General features: G+C 38.8%; 1 protein-coding gene across 5 annotated transcripts in view; it reads right to left on the bottom strand.

The window, feature by feature from the left end:
- Nucleotides 1-15,791, bottom strand: part of LAMA4 (laminin subunit alpha 4) — a 152,490-nt gene that overhangs the window by 94,878 nt on the left and 41,821 nt on the right. For all 5 annotated transcript variants that reach the window (XM_084962772.1, XM_084962757.1, XM_084962777.1 and 2 more), the window contains exon 4: nt 3,664-3,788. In XM_084962772.1, the coding sequence (XP_084818898.1) occupies nt 3,664-3,788 (125 nt within the window). The remainder of the gene's footprint in view (nt 1-3,663; nt 3,789-15,791) is intronic.

Raw genomic sequence — 15,791 nt, forward strand, 5'->3', positions numbered from 1 at the left:
CCCAAACTAACAACCATGGTGTCCTCTCCAAGTGGAAGTCTTTTGCTCTTGGAAAACCCTTAGGGAACTTAAAGGAAAATAGACTCAGCACTGTTTGCAAAATTCCCTCAAGCATCACTTTCTTGCTTTCTGATGTGGTTACTCTAACTGGAAATCCAAATCTTGGGTCTATAGGCTCAACTAACATATCTTTTGAAATGTAATTCAAATTCCTAGAGTATTCGTTTTTACAGAAAGTAGCAATATGAATTTTAAGAAAAGCTGAAAGGGGCAATGAGGAGTTTGGTTTTTGATAAGATATTTGATTAGTGTCTGATATTAGTTAACTCAGTCAACAATAAGACCAGATCAAGGGCTAGCACTTTATAGGGTCCAAGAAAATTTGTCCTCTTCTATGACTGCAAACTACCCCCCTCCCCCTTTGTGTAGCCAGTTTCCCCCTCCAAGGGATTCAGGAAGTAGAATGATTGCCACTACAGAGAAAGCAGGTCTCTCAAACCCTTCTCAATTCTTCCACACTTCCCCCACATAATGATTTTTTACTTATAGGTGGTATATTTTTGCTTTTGTGTTAATTTGCAGTAGGTTTTTTAGCCCCAGAGACTGCAGCTTTCATATCTGTAAATATGCACCTAACTGCCCAGCCCATTTCCTAAGTCCCTCAATTGCTCTCTTGAAGCCAGATGTACTTGCATAAGCAGAGAAAGAACATGGTGGAAATGGTAATCCTTGGTACCTATGGAAACTGTTTCTTTTTTTAAGACAGGAAGCTCATTACTCAACTGGAAGTTTCTGCTTCTTTAAGAGAGTTAAAAGTCTTCAAAAGAGCTTCTTGATGAACTGAGATACTAGGCAATCTGGCTCAAAGGTAAAAAGGTCCTTTGCTTTAGGAGTTTCGAAATACTGCTGTCATTTGATCTATTTTAATAAAATAAAAGTTTCTGACTACTTTATTCACTGCTGTGACCAATGACTAGTACATGATTGGCACATAAGTGCTTGACTAATATTTACTGATTTCATGGAGACAAGATTCTCAGCACACAGGAATGAGGTCTCCGAAGACCCTTACCTCAAGACACTTAATAACATGTAATTTATACAAGGAAGTTTCATCATATGACTAGAGCAAAAAGTACAAAAGTTGTACAATACAATGAAGAATTTGGGATGATCTTTCTAATCCATCCGTTAGTTTCTAAAGAAACTGCCGCTCTAAGCTTATAAACCTGTTTTGAGCAGTTGGTGCTACAGAACATCTTTGTTTACAAGGGAGAATGAGTGAAAACTGTTATTTGAAAATTGGAGGCAAATATATTTAACCAAATAACTATACCATGGTAAGGAAGCAGCATGCTGAACATCTCATCAGATATGGTTAAGACTTGCATTTGAGAGAAGAATATTAATGAACAATTAAATAATATTCCAAGATGAAGCAAAGGGAGCTCATAAATCAGGACACACTTGAATAAAAATAATAGAACATTTAATGCTTGAGTTTTCTACCCTTACTCTCAGTACCATCCATTTTGCACACATTATTAATACCATCAGACATGAAAAATCACAAAGCAGGGCTGAGGCAGTTTAATGGTTTCTAAAGAAAGATGGGGCTATAAAACATCTGACTTTTTCATGGTCAGACTCATCAGAGGATTTGAACACATCACCAGCTATCAGGTGAAATGTTAGTTGATACTGGTAAGGGAAATCTGGTTGTCCTCTCTTCTCTTGTCTCTATAAAAAAGTGTGTATGTGGTGAGGGGTGGCATTCAGGTCTTTTAAAAGTTATTTTATATGCATTATTTAATCTTTACAACAGCTATCAGGTAAATATTAACACCTAAACCCTTAGAACAGTGCCTGACATAGGGTATGTAAAACGTGTCAGAAAAAATATAATGTGTTCAGTAAAGCCAACATCTGCATATACCTTTCTGTGTGTGGTACCAACCCAAGTGCTCCACACATGCTCTCCTAGTCCAACTTTACGAGGCAGATCCTTATATCAACTTTGATCTGCTAAGGAAAAAACTGAGATCCAGAGCAGGAATCAACAGTGAGTCAAAATCTGAATCTAGTCTCCTCAACCCCAAATCCCAAGAAAAAGTAAGACCTGGGGAGAAAGGACCTTGTCTGCGATCACACAGCTATTATGTGCCAAGGCACAGATATGAATCTAGAAGGTTCACTATTCCTTCCTCTTGCGGTATAATAAAAAACATATATTTGGTATTTGTAAAACCTACTGAATTTCTTTCTGACAGGACTGTCTTTTGTTATTCATAATAAGCTCTTTTCAACCTTTCAATTTTACTTGAGTTTATGCTAATGAGGTGACTCCTGACGGGCCCCTCGGTACCTTAAGGATGGGGGCTGGTCTGCTGGAACCTACCCAAGATTAGAGGGTTGGAACTTTCAACCCTATCCCTCTCCCAACCTCAGGGGAGGGGAGTCAAGCTGGAGATGGAGTTCAATCACCAATATTTCAATCAGTCATGACTATGTAATGAAACTTTGATAAAACTCATAAACAACAAGGTTTGGGGAGCTTCACGGTTGGTAAACATACTGATTTGCTGAGAAGGTGGTGCATCTGAAGAGCAAGTGCACAGAGGCTCTGCCTCCTCCCATCGTTCCCTCCATACCTTGCCCCTGAATCTCTTCCATTTGGCTGATCCTCAATTATATTCTTTATAATAAAACTATAATTTTAAGTATTGTGCTTTCCTGAGTTGTGTGAGTCATTCTAGAGAATATCTAACCTGGAAAGGCACTGGTGGGACCCATGAGTTTGTAGTTATCTGGGCAGAAACGTAACAAGCCTGGGACCCAAATTTGTGGCTGGCTTCCAAAGTGGGCCTGCGCCTTTAAACTATGGGGTCTATTCTAACTCCGGTGCTTAGTACCAGGTTTGAATAGCTTATAGGATACCCAGTTGGTGTCAGAGAACTGGAGAACTGGTTGATACTTGGAAAACCAAATACTACCACCCCATTTTAATTCTATATTCTGCATTTTTAAGCCAATAAAAGGGATAATCTTGACTACTGGATTTATACATACCATGTGCCTGAAAAGAATCCTATTATTTCCACTAGGATGTATGTATATTGTCTCTAACAATTTCACTCAGGTCAAAACATAGCCAGCAGTGTAAATGAGTTTTCTTGGAAAGCTTCTATGACTGACTGGCTTATAGCACATTTGTTTACTTGTGTTCTATTTCTGATTGAAAAGCCTATTTGGCTGGACCTGTAGGAAAATGTCTGCTCTGTGAGAGTCAGGAGAAACACTACTATTGAAAACGCTGAGTTATGTCTGTTGGCATTACTAGTTGTGATCTCCCTTAGGTCAAGGGATGGCCAAGAAAAGATGAGAGTAGCCTTGCTTATAAAACCTGGGAAACTTCTCTGACTTTGTGATGTGCCCAGCACACAATACTTTGGGAACAGAGTCATCACCTACACTAAGCTAAGTGCTTAAGCTTTCTTCAAAGTATATTCAGGTTAGAGACCTTTCCTATATATTTTCCATTCTCACTACAACATGAGATACTCAACTTTGACTGTGGAAAAACCTCAGAACCCTGGATGGGGGGAAAAAAGAAAAATAAGGGGAAAATAAGTAGAAGAGACCATCTTCCTTTAAGAGACTTACTTGGCAACATGGGGCAGGGGACAGGGGCATGGCTGGCAGAACCGAGGTGCTCCTCTGATGGAATCTCCAATATAACCATCTAGACATTTCTCACAGTGCTCTCCTGTTGTGTTCCGCTGGCAGTGCTACAAGAAGAAAGACAAGAAAATTGACAAGGACACAAAAGAAACTTTATTCACAACAAATCTGGGAATCAAATGGATCTTCAAGCAAAGGGGATGTCGAGCTTGACAAAAACAGGGGGTGTGTGATGATGGTACTGGTCAGCACAAAGGAGCCACACTGGCCCCATCAGCACCAGCAAGTATGGACAATGGCGATGACTTCTGTGTGTGCACCAGTAGCCTGGGGACTCTCTTTAGAGAGGATTATTCCTCAGTTACTCATTTCAATTCAGAATGATAATCAGATTGATCAAATTCTGGATATCCTAGAAACATCATTTCTTGACTGGGAATGAATATGAAATAAAAAAAGAAATCCTCCTTGGTGAGCACCAGGGGGATCACTTTAAGAATTTATGGGCTTGGAAGAACAAAATGTGTCTGAGTAAAGCATAAATGGAGTATAAGGTAGATAAAGAATATTCTGCTAATGGGTTGGTATCTTGGATGATGATACATAAGAAATAGTAGGAGTTCCCATTGTGGCTCGGTGGTAATGAATCCGACTAGTATCCATGAGGATGCGGGTTTGATCCCTGGCCCCAATAAGTGGATTAAGGATCTGGTGTGGCCATGAGCTGCAATGAAGTTTGCAGACATGGCTTGGATCTAGTGTTGTTGTGGTGTAGGTTGGCAGCTGCAGCTATGATTTGACCTCTAGCCTGGGAACTTCCAATATGCTAAGGGTCTGGCCCTAAAAAACAAATAAACAAACAAACAAAAAAACAGTAAGGTGGTTTACTGTGTGATTTTTCCATTTGTGATGGGGATCACTGGAAGAAAAGCACAAGACAATTGATTCTTTTGCCTAGAATGCCTGTTTATCATTCAAAATCTGCACCAGGCCTCAGGCCTGGAGAGTTTCAGGATTCCTTCCTGACGCTCCCCTCTCTGATCCTTCCCTCCATCACCCACACTGTACCGTTATCATCAGATCAGCCCTGTTTCCCCCACACTGTGTCTCTCAGCACTGTACTGCCGTCAACTTGAAAGGAACAGGTGCTCAGCAGCTGTATGTTGAGCTGACGGCTTAATTTCTGACCAGTCTTCTGTAAAAGGTAGTGATGCTAGTCTACTGATATTTTCCTCCCACCAGACTGGACTGGATTGCAAAAGCAACTCCAGCAGCACTACAGTATTTTCATCTTTACATTCACTAGTTGCATAAAGTTTGAGTAGGCTTTTCAGTGAAAAATTTTACTGTTAGAATACTATTGAAAAGACACCCTCCTGTTTGAGCAATTCCCTTAGTAACATCTATGTATAGAAACTTCAACAGAGGACTTTTTTTAATCAGGGCTATGTGGAGGAAGCTTGGGGAAGGCAAAATGAAGCTACTGTAAACTTAACTCTGAGCTCTTTATTTTGTCTTTATGTTCTATGCTGAGGTTCAAAATAAAATAATAGTGAGGTCCTGTTCTCAACATTTTATATGAATTAGCTAATTTATTGCTCACAGTAATTCTAAGGTAAGTTACTATTTTTTCCCCATTTTACAAATGAATAGAGACATAGAAAGGTTAAGTAAGTTGCCCAATGTCACACAGATGGTAGGTGTGTCTCAAAAGTGAGATCTGAACTCAGGCAATCTGGCTACAGAGGTTAGGCTGGAAATTCCCATATTATATGGCTTCTCTGCTGTGTTGGAGAAAAGGCTCCTTTTACAAAGGAGTCATAAAATGACTGCATTAGAAAGTGTCAGATTAGAGGTGGGAGCAAGATGGTGGAGGAGTAGGATGTGGAGCTCACCTTCTCCCACAAACACAACAATAACAAAAAAACAAAAACAAAACAAACAAAAACTATGTATTTGTAGAACACTTCACACAAGACATCCGTTAAACACTGGCAGAAGACCTCAAATTTCCAAAAAGGGCAAGAAACCCTCCACATAAGTGGGCAGAACAAAAGGAAAAGAAAGAGAGAGAAAAGAGAAAAAAGGAATCAGGATAGGACCAGCACTCCTGAGAGGCAGCTGTGAAAGAGGAAAGGAATCTGTACCCTGGGAGGCCGCCTAACAAGGAGATCAGCCAGGATGGGGTTGGGGTGGGGGCGGGGGGGGGTGTGCTCAAAGCTTTGAAAAAAAGCACAGCAGCCAGTCTGAGGAGGGCAAAGCAGAGGGAGATGCACAGATGACTGGTAACTCCACCTAGCACACCACAGCTTGAGACACTGAGTGGGGACTGGGGTCTGAGACTTAGGCTACAGAGGTCAGTTCTGGGGAGAGGACTGGGGTTGGCTTTGTGGAAAGAGACTGAGGGGGCTAGAGCAGTGGGCCATGGGCTAGGGAGCAAGGAGGGGGTCTGGGCCCACCAGGGGGTCAGGGTGCCACTGTTGGGGAGTGCCAGAGGAGGAGAGGTGAGAGAGCCATAGGGACATATTTCTCTGTGCACACGCAGTCTCTCAGGTGGCAGAGTACCTCCTGCACAGGGTATGGGAGTGGGTACAAACTGCCACAGCCATCTTGGACTCCTGAGGTGGGCATGGTCACCACCAATAAGGGTCCCATAACCAGGTATTATCTGTGGCCCCAGTCACCTCAGGGGTCACTGCTGTGGAGGGCCCTGCAACCAAGCTCTGCCCATTGCTCCCACCTCCCTGGGAACACACACACTCCACTGTTGCTGCTACCAAGGGCCCCAGCCACCACCCCCACTTCTTGTGTGGATCATTGCCACTGCCGAGGGTCCAGCAACCAGGAGCACCCTGCCACCCTCACCTCGCTGTGGGTCCCTGTCACTGCCAAAGGCCTAGAGACCAGGCATTGCCCATTGCCCCCACCTCCCTGGAAACATACACAGGCCATACACCTGCACACCCCCATCAAGGGGATAATGGCCTGTGTGCACTGAAGAAAGAGACAGCAAGCATCCAAGCCAAAAGCAGCTCTCATAGCAAAAAAACTGTAAACTCTCACAAGCTACCCAGGGACGCTCCCATATAGAAAAAGCCCTCCAAGAATATAGCAGATAACTGTTCCCCCTAAATTCACAGAGTAAGAAAAACATAAGTGAAAATGAAGAAGCACACGAACCATTCCCAGGTAAAAGAATGGGAGAATTCCCGTGAAGGAGCAAACAATGAAACAGACCTTTACAGTCTAAAAGACACCAAGTTCAAAACGGAGGTGATGAGAATACTGAAGGAATTAAGAACGGTTATAACAGTAAAACAGATTACTTTGAAATGGAACTAGAAACTATAAGGAGGAGCCAAGAAAAGTTAGAAAATTCATTCACAAAGATGAAAGCTGAGTTAAAGGCACTGAATAGTAGAATGAATAATGCAGCGGGAACTTGAAAGATTGAATAATGGAAATCACTGAATCAGGACAGCAGGCAGAAAGCCAAATGAAAAAAATATGAGAGCAATATAAGAAATCTATAGGATAATATAAAGCATGCCAATCTACACATAATAGGGATTCCAGAAGAAGAAAAAGAATAGTATTGAAAATGTATTTGTAGAAATAATGGCTGAAAACTTTCCAAATCTAAAGAAAGGAATAGTCATATACAGGAAGCACAGAGGGCTCCAAACAAGTTGAACCCAAACAGACCTATACCAAGATATATTATAATAAAAATGGCAGAAGTTAAAGATAAGGAGAGGATTCTAAAGGCAGCAAGAGAAAAACAAAGAGTTACTTATAAGGGAACTTCCATAAGTCTATCAGCTGATTTCTCCACAGAAACACAACAGGCCAGAAGAGATTGGCAAGATATATTCAAAGTTCTAAGAGAGAAAAAAACTGAAGCCTAGAACACTCTACCCAGCAGAGTATCATTTAAAATAGAAGGAGTGGAGTTCCCGTTGTGGCTCAGTGGTTAATGAATCCAACTAAGAACCATGAGGTTGTGGGTTCAATCCCTGGCCTTGCTCAATGGGTTAAGGATCCAGCATTGCCATGAGCTGTGGTGTAGGTTGCAGACGTGGCTCTGATCCTGCGTTGTTGTGGCTCCGGTTTAGGCCTGGCAGCTACAGCTCCGATTAGACCCCTAGGCTGGGAACTTCCATACGCTGTGGATGCGGCCCTAGAAAAAGCAAAAAGACAAAAAAAAAAAAAAAAAAAAAGGAGAAATAAAGAAACTTGCAGATAAATAATAACTAAAAGAATACAGCAACACTAAATCTATCCCCAAAGAAATAGTGAAAGTCTTCTCTAAACAGGAAAAGAAGTAAGAAGATATAGGATGGAGGAAATCACAACTGGAAAGTAATCACTTAAATAAGCCAGTATACAGATAAAAAAAAAAAAAAAAACTTATTTGTGAAAGCAGTGATAAACACAAGGTATAACCAAAGGATAAATGTGAAAGGGCATCAAAATTATAAAATGTGGGGAAGGAGAGTTTGAAAATCTAGACTTTTATTTTAGAATATATTTTAGACTATATGACTATCAGTTTAAAGGAAGCAGATATAGGAAGGGGTTAATATACTTGAAAAACAGGGAAACCACAGATCAAAAACAAAAAAACAGATTTATTAAGACTAAAAATAAGAGGACCCAAGCATAAAATAAAAGGAAATCATCCAAAAGGAAAAAAGGAGAAACAGAATAAGCTGGAAAACATTTAAAATGGCAATAAATGCATGTTTATCAATAATTACCTTAAAAGTCAATGGATCTGAATGCTCCAATTAAAAGAACAGAGTGGCAGACTGGATTAAAAAAACAAGGGCCTACAATATGCTGCCTAACAAAGGCCATCGTAGGGCAAAGGACACATATAAATTGAAAGTGAGGAGATGGAAGATGATATTTCATGTGAATGGAAATGACAGGAAAGTGGGAGTTGCAATACTCATGTCAGATAAAATAGATTTTAAAACAAAGACCATAAAGAAAGATTAAAAAAAGACACTATTTAATGATAAAAGGATCTATTCAAGAAGGGCATATTACACTCATCAATATATATGCCCCTAAACACAGGAGCACCCAAATACATACGACAAATACTAACAGACATAAAAGGAGAAATTGATAGGAATGCAATAAAGTAGAAGACTTTAACAACCCACTCATCAATGGACAGAGCCAATAGACAGAAAATCAACAAGGCAACAGAAATTCTAAATGATACAACAGAACAGTTAGATTTAACTAATATTTTCAGGACATTATATCCAAAAAACCCAAAATATACATTCTTTCCATGCACATGGAATATTCTCTAAGATTGACCACATACTGGGACACAAAACTAACCTCAACCAGTTTAAAAGTATAGAAATTATTTCAAGCATCTCTAACAACAACGGCATGAAACTAGAAATCAACCACAGGAAGAGAAATGAGATAAAAAATGACTACATGAAGACCAAACAAGATGCTACTAAAAAAACAACAGGTCACCAAGGAAATCAAAAAGGAAATTAAGAAATACCTTTTTACTAACGACAATGAAAACACAACCATACAAAATCTATAGGATGCTGCAAAAAGGTAGTCTTAGAGGAAAGTTCAGAGCAATGCAGGCCTGCCTCAAAAACAAGAAAATCTCAAATAAATAACCTAACCTACCACCTGAAACAGTTAGAAAAAGAAGGACAAACAAAACCTAAAGTCAGCAGGAGGAGGGAAATCATAAAGAGGAAATTTATAAAAGAGAGATTAAAAAAAATACAAAAAAAACCCAACATAAAAATAGCAAAAACAATAGAAAGAAAACAATAAAAAACAATAGAAAGAAAATTAAAAAACAATAGAAAAAAAAAGAAAAAAATCAACAAAACCAAGAACTGGTTTTTCTGGGGCGGGGGCGGAGGGGGGGGAGAACTGGTTCTTTAAAAGGATAAACAAAATTGACAAGCCTCTGGCCAGACTCACCATGAAGAATATACAGGGAACCTAAATAAACAAAATAAGAAATGAAAAAGGATAAGTCTCAACTGATATTGCAGAAATACAAAAAAGTAAGAGAATACTATAAACAATTATATGCCAACAAATTTGACAACCTAGAAGAAATGAACAACTTTCTTAAAACATACAGCCCACCGAAACTGAATCAAGAAGAAACAGATCATTTGAACAGACCAATCACTAGAAATAATACTGAAGATGCAATTAAAAAAACTCCCTAGAAACGAAAGTCCAAGACCAGATGGCTTCACAGGTGAATTCTACCAAACATATCAAGAAGAACTTAGACCAGTCTTTCTTAAACTCTTCCAAAAGACTGAAGAACGAACACTCCCAAAGACATTCTATGAAGCCACCACCACCCTAATACAAAAACCAGACAAAGACCTACCAAAAAAGAAAATTATAGGACAACATCTTTGATGAATATTGATGCAAAAATTCTCAAAATTTTAGTCAACCAAATCCAAAAACACATAAACAAGATCATACACCATGACTGAGTGGGATTCATCCCAACCAAGCTCACAAGGATCATTCAACATATGCAAATCAATCAATGTAATACAGTATTTTAACAAAAGTCAAAAACCACATGATCATTAGATGCAGAAAAAGCATTTGACAAAATTTAACATGCATTCATGATTAAAAACACTTACCAAAGTGGGTATAGAGGGAACATATCTTAGCATAATAAAAGCCATTTACAACAAACCCATAGCCAATATAATACTCAACAGAAAAAAGCTGAAAGCCTTCCTGCTAAAATCTGGAACAAGACAAAGATGCCTAGTCTTACCACTTTTATTCAACATAGTATTGGAAGTCTTAGCCCCAGCAATTAGACAAACAGAAGAAAAGGTATCCAAATTAGAAGAGAAGAGTTAAAACTGTCACTGTATGCAGATGACATGATACTATATATGCAAATCCCTAAGGACTTCACACAAAAACTACTTGAACTGACCAATGAACTCAGCAAAGTAGCAGGATACAAGATTAACAATCATAAATCAGATGCATTTCTGAATACTAACAATGAAATATTAGAAAAGAAATATTTAAAAATACCTTTTAAAATTTCACCTATATATATATACCTAGAATTAGCCTTACCAAGGAGGTGAAAGACTTATATGCTGAGAACTATAAAACATTAATAAAGGAAATTAAAGAGGATTCAGAAAAGAAATGGAAAGATATCCCATGCTCCTGCATTGGAGGAATTAATATTGTTAAAATATTAATACCCAAAGCAATCTACAGATTTAATGCAATTCCTATCAAATTACCCATGACATTTTTCACAGAACTAGAAAAAATAATCCAAAAATTTATATGGAACCATAAAAGATCCAGAATTGCCAAAGCAATCCTGAGGGGGGTAGAGAACAAAACAGGAAGCATAACTCTCCCAGACTTCAGAAAATATTACAAAGCTACAGTAATCAGGGCAGTGTGGTACTGGCACAAAAACAGATATATGGATCAATGGGATGGAACAGAGAACCCAGAAATAAACACAGACTCCTAAGGTCAATTAATCTTTGACAAAAGGGGCAAGAATACAAAATGGGAAAAAGTCACCTCTGCAAGTGGTGCTGGAAAAACTGGACAACTGCATGTAAATCAATGAAACTAGAACACACCTTCACACCATGCACAAAAATAAACTCAAAATGGCTTAAGGCTTAAACATAAGACTTGACACCATAAAATGCCTAGAAGAGAACATAGGCAAAACATTCTGACATAAACCTTATAAATGTTTTCTTAGGTCAGTCTCCCAAGACAATAGAAATAAAACAAAAATAAACAAATAGGACCTAATCATACCTACAAGCTTTTGCACAGCAAAGGAAACCATAAAAAAAAAAAAAAAGAAAAGACAACAAAGGGAATGAGAGAAAAAGAGTTGAAAATGATGCAATTGACAAAGGCTTAATTTCCAAAAATATACAAACAACTCATACAACTCAACAACAAAAAACAAATAACCAAACTGAAAAATGGGCAGAAGACCTAAATAGACGTTTCTCCAAAGAAGAAATATGGAAAGAAGAAATTTTTCAGTAGACACATGAAAAGATGCTGAACGTCACTAATTATGAGGTACTAACTCATACTGGTCAGAATGGCCATCATTAATAAATCTACAAATAAAAAATGCTGGAGAGGGTCTGGAGAAAAGGGAAACCCTCCTGCACTGTTGGTGGGAATGTAAATTGGTACAACCACAATGGAAAAACGTATGGAGGTACATTAGAAAACTAAATATAGTATTACCTATGATTCAGCAATCCCACTCCTGGGCATATATCTGGACAAAACTTCAATTCAAAAAAGATACATGCATCCCTATGTTCACTGCAGCACTATTCAAATAACTGATACATGGAAACAACCCAAATGTCCATCTACAGATGAATGGATTAAGAAGATGTGCTACATATATATAATGTAAACTACTCAGCCATAAAAAAGAATGAAAAAATGCCATCTGTAGCAACATGTTGCAACTAGAGATTCTCACACTAAGTGAAGGCAGAAAGAGAAACACAAACATCATATGATATCACTTCTATGGGGAATCTAAAATATGGCACAAATAACTTATCTACAAAACAGAAGCAGATTCACAAACTTAGAGAATAGACTTGTGGTTGCCAAGTCGGGTTAGTAGATGCAAACTATTACATTTAGAATGGATAAGCAACAAGGTCCAACTGTATAGCACAAGGAACTATATCCAATATCTTGGGATAGACCATGATGGAAGATAATACAAGCAAAGATATATATAGAATGACTGAGTCACCTTGCTGTACAGCAGAAATTAGTACAACACTGTAAATCAACTATAATTTAATAAGAAAAAAGAAGTGTCAGACTATTTTACTAACAGTTTAAGCTTCAAATCAAGTACAACATACTAGGCAAAAGGGAGGAATTCTGATGCGGGCCAAAGCTATCATGACTAAATACTCTTTGGGCATTTGATCAGCCATTAGATGTGGACAATCTTTGGCCCCTCATTAGAATTATGTTAGTAGAATAGAACTAAGAGGCTAGCTCAGACCACCCTGACAGATAAATGAGAAACTGAAAAATAAAACATGATGTGCAGACAACAGGATGTTTACATATTTTCCTCACAGTTCTTAATGCCCTGTCAAATGCTAAGTCAGCTTTCAGTAAATATTTTTTGAGGAAAAAAATGAAGGAAAAAGTGGGAAAGGGTAAATTAGTGTCTAGAGCAAGTAAAGGAAATTAACATGCACCCAAAGCTAGCTCAAAATTGGTGGCAGTCTCTCATCCCAGGGAAAACCAATAAGCCTTGCCCAACTACCAGGAATCTAAGCCATAAGCAATCTGGTAGTGCTACTCTAGACTGGGGTCAACTTGTTTGAGTTCTTGCTGGGCAGATAAAAACCCACCTGTACAGAAGAAAACAGGTCTATTGTAAAATGTCAGATCATTCTTCCTGCCTGAAGGTCCTACTAAGCAGCAAAGTGATTTAATTCCAAATTCTGCCACCTTTTGGCTCAATGGATGCTTTGAATTCCTAGTCCAGGCTCTACTTCTGCCATGGCAGCTACAGGGAGCAATTACCTTCAAGGGTAAAGCCACCAAATCATTATGACCTTTAAATGCACAGAGTGTAAACACTGACTCCATCTGCTTTCTTTAAATTCCCTAAAAGGCAACTGATGCACATTCTGGGAGACTGGCAGGGATAGTGCTGGCAGCAGGGACAGAGTTCCCTAGCTCCTTCATTTTCTAGCTGGTCAACTGTGAACAAGTAACTTGACCTTTCTGAGTCTCTATTCTCTTTAAAACAAGGCTCTACTATGTAAGATTTCTTCTAGCTCTGCAAATCTTTTATTCTGAGATTGCAAATACCCTTTACCTTCATTGCTCTACCATTTAAAAACATAAAAGAAAAATGACAACAACAAATAAATAAGCTGTTGCTGGGGTAGGAAGAAGAATTTATTTTTTAATAAAACTGACCCCACTGAAAAATGAAAAAAATCATTCTGAATCTTTGGTTGGTGGTTAAGAAAGCTACATCTAGACAACTGACTGCAGATAAGTGTTAGGGATGACATTTGGGCACCAGCTGTGTCTCCTTCACATGAGAGATGGAGCCGCTGGATGACTGGGCACCAGTCTATCATGGGAAGAAAGCCTTGAAAGGATCAGGTCAGCCTTTGTGTGACTGGTCACACTTTATGCATGACTCCAGTCTATCTAGACCTGTAGTTCTCAAAATATGACCAGGGAGGTCAAAACTATTCTCATAATAATACTAAGTTTTTATTTATCTTTTGTACTCTCATTTCTCATGTGGGTAAGGTGGGGTTTTCCTGAGGTCATGTGACATGGAGATAACACCACAGATTGATGCAGGAGCACATATGAGATCCAGCTGCCTTCTATTAAGCCAGATATTAAACATATCTTCAATTTGTAAAATATGTCTATATTTTATAAAAACATACTATTAATGTTAAGATGCAATGTTTTATTGTTCTTTTAAAATAAATTAACAAGAAAATATTGTTAAAATATTTCAGTTTTAAATTTCAAATGCAGTAAATGTAGACAGGCATAATCCACATAAACAAAAGCTTGGTGGCACCCTGAGTGATTCTTATGAGTGAGTATAAAGGGCTCAAGAAACAAAAAAGTTTGAGAACCACTGTTCTATCTGGATCAGAGCTTCTCAGACCCCAGTGTGCACAGAATGCTCTGGAAATCTTGTGAAAATGCAGACTCTGACTCATGGTGCTGGGGGAGGGCTTGGATTTCTGCATTTCTGACAAGCTCCCAAATATCACCAGTGCTTCTGGTCTAGACTATACTTAAGAAGTAAGGATCTAGATGGAAACACCTTGTGTAGGTAGCAGTGTTTGCTAGTTAGTCAGCACTGGGCCCAAGCCTGAATTTCCAGCATAACAAGACAGTGAATTTCACTGCAGTAAAGGGGACCCCAGTGTCTCAAATTATAATATTAGATGTTTTTTCTTTTAAGTTAGTTTGTTATTCATTCACTTAACAAACCTGGATTAAGCTCATATCATGATAGACAATGAATTGTGATGGTTACTAAGATGAAGACCTAGTTTCTGCCTCTGAGTAACTCACTGTGAGTAACTTGTGAAGGAAACAGAGGTAACCTGAAAAATACAGTGTTCTAGGTGCTATGACTATGGTGTGCATGAAGTACATACCTGCCATGGGGACAGAGGAGGGAAAGGGTCTAGCTTTTCCTGAGAAAGTGGGAGAAGACTTAATGGAGGTGGTGGCATTTGAAAAACACCTTGAAGAAAAGCAAGAAATCTAAGAACCTTTTTATCACCACAGACAGAAACCTGTACCTATTAGCAGTTCCCCTCTCTCCTCTCCTCCCCCAAGGCCCTGCCAACCACTAACTTCCTTTCTTTCTCTATAGATTTACCTACTCTGGACACTTCATATAAATAGGTTGTAGAATTAAAAAAAAAAAAAAAAAAAAAAAGCAAGAAATCCTAGCCAGAGAACAGGGAAATTCCAGTTCAGACACAAGAGTGTGAAAGTATAGAGTCAGTTTAGATGGCAGTGAGAAGCTCAGTAGGGCTGAAGTAGAAATCCTTGATTTCTCCAGATTTTAGAAAGGAGGATTCATAGATTAGGTTGTGTTTTTGAAAGATGATTCCATTGCCGGTGAGTGAGACAGATTAGGGGAGGGAGAGCCTGGGCAGGGCATAATGAGTAGTAGGGAAGCCGCAGTAGTGGTCAGGAGAGATGCTGTGGGTGTGAATTAAGGCAGTGAGATGGCATGGAAGAAAGGAGTCTGTCTCCTAGGCTGAATTGGCAGGATTTGGTGTCCAGTTGAAGGCTGGTGAAGAGAAAAAGGGAGCTAATGAAGCATGAAGAATCTGAGACATCTAAGCACAGGCAATTGGGAGAATGTTGCTGTTCATTAAGAGAGAAGGAGTGTGTTCAGGGTTGAGAAAAGAAGGACAAAGAATATATAGAGAACTTATTATCTGCATTTAGTTCCCTTCATATTCTTAAACTAGAGGGACAAAGCAGGGGGACTC

Source organism: Sus scrofa, chromosome 1 (genome assembly GCF_054392235.1).
Source record: "Sus scrofa isolate SSC_HxYL_T2T_F1_AM1 chromosome 1, Sscrofa_HxYL_maternal_Yorkshire_Landrace_v2.0, whole genome shotgun sequence".
NCBI lineage: Eukaryota > Metazoa > Chordata > Mammalia > Artiodactyla > Suidae > Sus > Sus scrofa.